The following is a 4,545-nucleotide window of genomic DNA, read 5'->3' on the forward strand; positions in this document are numbered from 1 at the left end:
ATAATGAAATCTTAAACCAAAATTTATGTCTAATTATGTTTTTTTATTTCTGAATGGAGTTATTTTTTAATTATTTCAAATTTGCTTTACTATTTTAACGGAAAACAAATTCCAAAACAACTAATTTTTATTTTTTATAATTGTTTAATTTAATTTAAAACAATATTAGAGCCTTTTGATCACTACAATTTAATCTAAATTTATTGAAATTGTTTTTTCATTTAAGAGCATAAATTTATATCAATATTAGAAATATGTCCTCCAATTCCAAACAATATTCTAGATAAACATAAAAGAAAAGAAAAGAAAAAAAAAAAAAAAAGAGACATTATCATTTACTCATTAATGAAACAGAAGTGCAAAAATAAAATTCACATTATTAGATGTGAGAATAACATTAATCAAACCCATTGAAAGCAGGGGTTTATGGCTATATGTAAAGGCAAACTAATGTAAAAACCCCTAAAAGACCTAATATGTTGCTTGCTACATTATTAACACACTCACAAAACTTAAAAACAAAAAAAAAAAAAAAATCTATGACTAGATATGTTGTACAAGATGGATGAAATTAAACACCGCCAAAATTAGTAGTTCCAATCTTGATGAGCATGTTGAAAATGGTAGAGTTCATTTCCAGAGTTGCAGCTCCAACACTTGCTGTTCACCATTCGGAAACTTGGCTCTCTAGGTATTGTCAAAGGCCTGTTTGATCTGCATGAAAGAAACCGGTATGTTAGGCTAAATTTGACATCTTTCACATGTTCAGTTATACTTCAGAACTCTAAATTTGGTAAGTAAAGGAATGAACAAACCTTTTAAAAATGAATATCACAGCCAACCTAGTACATATTATTTTACCTTTGTGGAAAGAAAGGTCTATCGAAAAAAGGCATCAACTGGGCTCTTGGAATCATTTCCTTTCTCAGGGAGCGAACCTCTTCTTCTTCTATGATCTGCTTCACAATTTTCATATTAGTGTTATTGCCATCAAATCTAGCAATTAAGACTAGTGATCATCGATATAATAAAAATTACATACATAAAATATACCTTTTGGATCTTCTCTATCTGTTTCTTTTCCAGCTCCATGAGATATAGCTTGGTTGCAACCTAAGTTATTGAGTCATTTGCCATTTTAGAGAATTATATATTAAGAATTAAATTTATTTTAGTATATTTCTAAGTGAAACAAAACATGATCATATAAGTGAAATTTATTAATTATACATGCAAATTTTTTTAAAAAATAAACATTCTCAGGCTACTCACAGAATAATTGAACATTGCACGTTTATAAGCTCTTTGTTGTGTATGGAGTTTGAATTCTTGTGGCTTAGTATTTTCCTTGGATGGAGGTTTTGGGATTGCCTGTTGATGGTGAAGTAGCTTCTCAGTTGACACAAATGGAGATATAGAGAGTGAGAGTTGAGTAAATAAGATTTACCTTGGATTTGTCACACAGTTTCTCCTTGAGATCATCTTTTGCCTGTGACAAGCGTTGCTTCGTACTCTTATTAATTTTATTTAAAACAATAAAAATATACTTGAAGTTTTTATTTAAAACAATAATATAGTTTCTCCTTGGATAGCTAGTGCTAGCAATAACAATATTTTGAAGTTCAGAAAGAAATGAAAAGAATTTTAGGGTTCTAAACTTCTATGTGCAAACAAGTTTTGTGACCCTAAATTCTTTGCTTTTGATTTTATTTTCTAATAGAAAAGGAATAGAAAACAATCACCTTTGGTTTAGCCATAAGATAAGGTGATATCACGAGTCAGTTTTTGTTTATCGTATTGAATTCACTTCTTTTATAATTTAATCTAAGATCGTGATTACAAAAATCGAGCCGTAATTAACAAATCAAGCCACCCTTTAGATTTAGATTCTAAAATTGTTTGCTCATAAAATGTAATGCTTCATAAACAGGAAAAAAGAAAAAGACTTTTTTGACCAAAAATGAGAACAAAATAGATGGGATAGAGTAACGACCACATGTGAAGTTTTCCTCCCATATCTTTTCCTTAGCAAAAGGTAGCTTTTCAACTACAGTTAAAGTTGTTAATAAACCATCCAACAAAATTATGCCCATGCATTTTCAAACAACTGAAAAAAAACCAATGAGCAATTGCCTCTGCATTATTACTATATATGAAAAGTCAACGATCCAGAATCAATATTTTTTTTAAAACAATTTCTGACATAAAAAAATAAAATGAAAAACAATAAAAATAATAGAAAGATGAGCAAATTTTCAATTCTAATCCCAATTTTCTTTTAAGTATAGCAATACATTTTAACACCAAATGCTAATTTGGTCACTCAGGGCCTATTCGATAAAATTAGTTGTTTGGTAGCTATTAGCTGTTTTAGTAACGTTTAGCTGTTTGAATAGCTTTTCATAAACCACTAAAAGTTAAATGTTACATGAGTTAATCTTTTATAAAATATTATTTTTAACTTCTAAAAACTAATTCAAACGTTGTATTACCGGACATTATAGAAAATAAAGTTTAGTTAAGACGCTAAAAACTACTTAAAAAACTATTACTAAATACAACCATAGTAAGTAAGTAGGGCAATGGAGCTGCAATAAAGGACCAAATATATATGCATGCAATTGAGATGGAACAATATCTCACCATTCCTCTAGCAGTAGTGCTCCATGGAACATTAGACTGTGAACTAGCGTTAATAAGCTTTGTGAAAATAAAAATTAAAAAAAAAAAATTAGAAATGCATCTCATCCCTAGAAAATAATAAATAAAAAATAAATTTAAAAAATAAAAAATAAAAAAGACAACCTTGAGTGCAGATTTTGTGTGTGCTTTCTCCATGTTTAATTAATTACTAGTTCTCTCTCTCTCTCTCTCTAATGGGTTGGATTAACAAGTGAAAACTTGAAATGAATTTATAGACACTAAAGAGAATGGATTTTAAATATAAAAGTTTGGAGATTTGTAATTTTCTAAATCCCTTCTGTTGCTACATCACAAACATTATCAAGCATTTGCATTCTTTCTTACACCAAACTTTCTGATTAAATCTCCCTCTCATGCACTATCATTTGTCATACCATACCCATGTTCCTTCAACTCTCCTCTTGCTATTCATCAGTCAATAGCAAATCTCAAAAAGTAAACTCCCTATTAACTAATCAAATCTCTGTCTTAAGAGTTCTAATTTCATCATTAATTACATCTATCATTGCATCAACTTAGTTCTTCCAAGAAAGATTAATTAGCTTAATTAAGTTTCTTAATTATCAATATCACTGTTAGCTTACATGATAGGTTACCGAGATTAATTAAAACTGAGATTCATGTATTGCAAAATTTTTGTCTTCCATTTTTGTTTCTTGTTCTTGGGTCAAATTCAAGATTAGTCTACACTTATGCATCAAGATTTTTGTTCCAAGGATTAGTTATTATATTAGAACTCAATCATTACATTAAAGTGTATGTATAATCTCTCAACAGATTCAGGTTTGAATTTTTTTTCTCCAATACTCAAAAAAAAAAAAAAAAAGTGCTTGTCACGTGACCAACGATATACACACGGTGCAACTTCGGTGTTTAAAATGTTGCATTTTTTTTTTTTGGGTTTAATTTTTTGGGATAGAGAGGAGAAGAACAAATCAGAAAAAAGAAAATTAAGATGCACTGCGTGTTAACCAGGGCCAAACCACCACACCTTGCATATTCTATTGCAGGAAATCATGATCTCACCGCCCAACTCATCATCCATTAGTCAATCTATCAGCAATTTGTTTTGCTTCACGATAACAATGTTGTAGAATGGAATTATACATGCGAGTCGCGATCCAACAGAGTGCCAGACCGAGAGATTGCATCCGCAAACCGCACATCACTTGTAGCTGAAATCATGTCCGTTGAATCAGAACCTGGACTATGGTCTGATTCAGATTGGTACTTAAAATGGGAGCTAAAAATATGGTGTAAGAAGCTGTGAGAACCGGTAAAAATCGAGGAACCGATTCGGTTATTGGGTATGGTTCAATTTAAAATAAAAAAAAATTCCATATTTGAATTGTTACTAGTGTTAGACAATATTATATTTTATGGTAATTAATTAAATTTAATCATTTTTCATCATCTTTATAAAAGTTTAGTGTTTATAAATCCTATATTTTTTATTGTATTTAAAAAATATATTTAAGAATATTATATATAAAATGTTTTAACCAATTCAATAATTGGTTTGGTTCTCATAACATTGACTCAAACTAAATCTTAAAAACACCAAAGAATGCCTCTCAAGCACAACCTGTATATTATCCATACTCTATAATATATACATTTTGGCTATAGAGTATATATAAGCTGAACCAAAATGTTGATTATAAGTTACTAAAATTTGTTATTAAAATAAAATTACACACTTCAATTACAAAAATTTTAAAATAATTAAATAATACTCCAAAACTATTATTTTTCAAAAAAATATTTTAACCTTAATATCAAATATATTGTCAACTTGAGGTATGCACGAGACTGTGAAAATCTTAATTTCAAAAAAATCTC

General features: G+C 29.0%; 1 protein-coding gene across 3 annotated transcripts; it reads right to left on the minus strand.

Moving 5' to 3' along the window:
- Positions 1-357: 357 nt before the first annotated feature.
- LOC105636166 (TPX2 (targeting protein for Xklp2) protein family) lies at positions 358-2,914 on the minus strand. Of its 3 annotated transcripts, none has more exons than XM_020680111.2 (7): positions 2,806-2,914; positions 2,644-2,679; positions 1,448-1,489; positions 1,273-1,371; positions 1,054-1,113; positions 862-956; positions 358-714 (listed from the first exon to the last, which is right to left on the minus strand). In XM_020680111.2, the coding sequence occupies exons 1-7, from the start codon at positions 2,836-2,838 to the stop codon at positions 588-590; spliced, it is 492 nt and encodes a 163-aa protein (XP_020535770.1). In that variant the 5' UTR covers positions 2,839-2,914; the 3' UTR covers positions 358-587. The 3 variants fall into 3 exon arrangements, with proteins under 3 accessions (XP_020535770.1, XP_020535769.1, XP_020535771.1); XM_020680110.2 differs by having other exon boundaries at positions 2,644-2,700; positions 2,806-2,910; XM_020680112.2 differs by lacking the exon at positions 2,644-2,679 and having other exon boundaries at positions 2,806-2,908.
- Positions 2,915-4,545: the final 1,631 nt, after the last annotated feature.

This window comes from Jatropha curcas, chromosome 4, assembly GCF_041381405.1.
Source record: "Jatropha curcas cultivar XTBG-Jc1 chromosome 4, XTBG_Jcur_1.0, whole genome shotgun sequence".
Classification (NCBI taxonomy): domain Eukaryota; kingdom Viridiplantae; phylum Streptophyta; class Magnoliopsida; order Malpighiales; family Euphorbiaceae; genus Jatropha; species Jatropha curcas.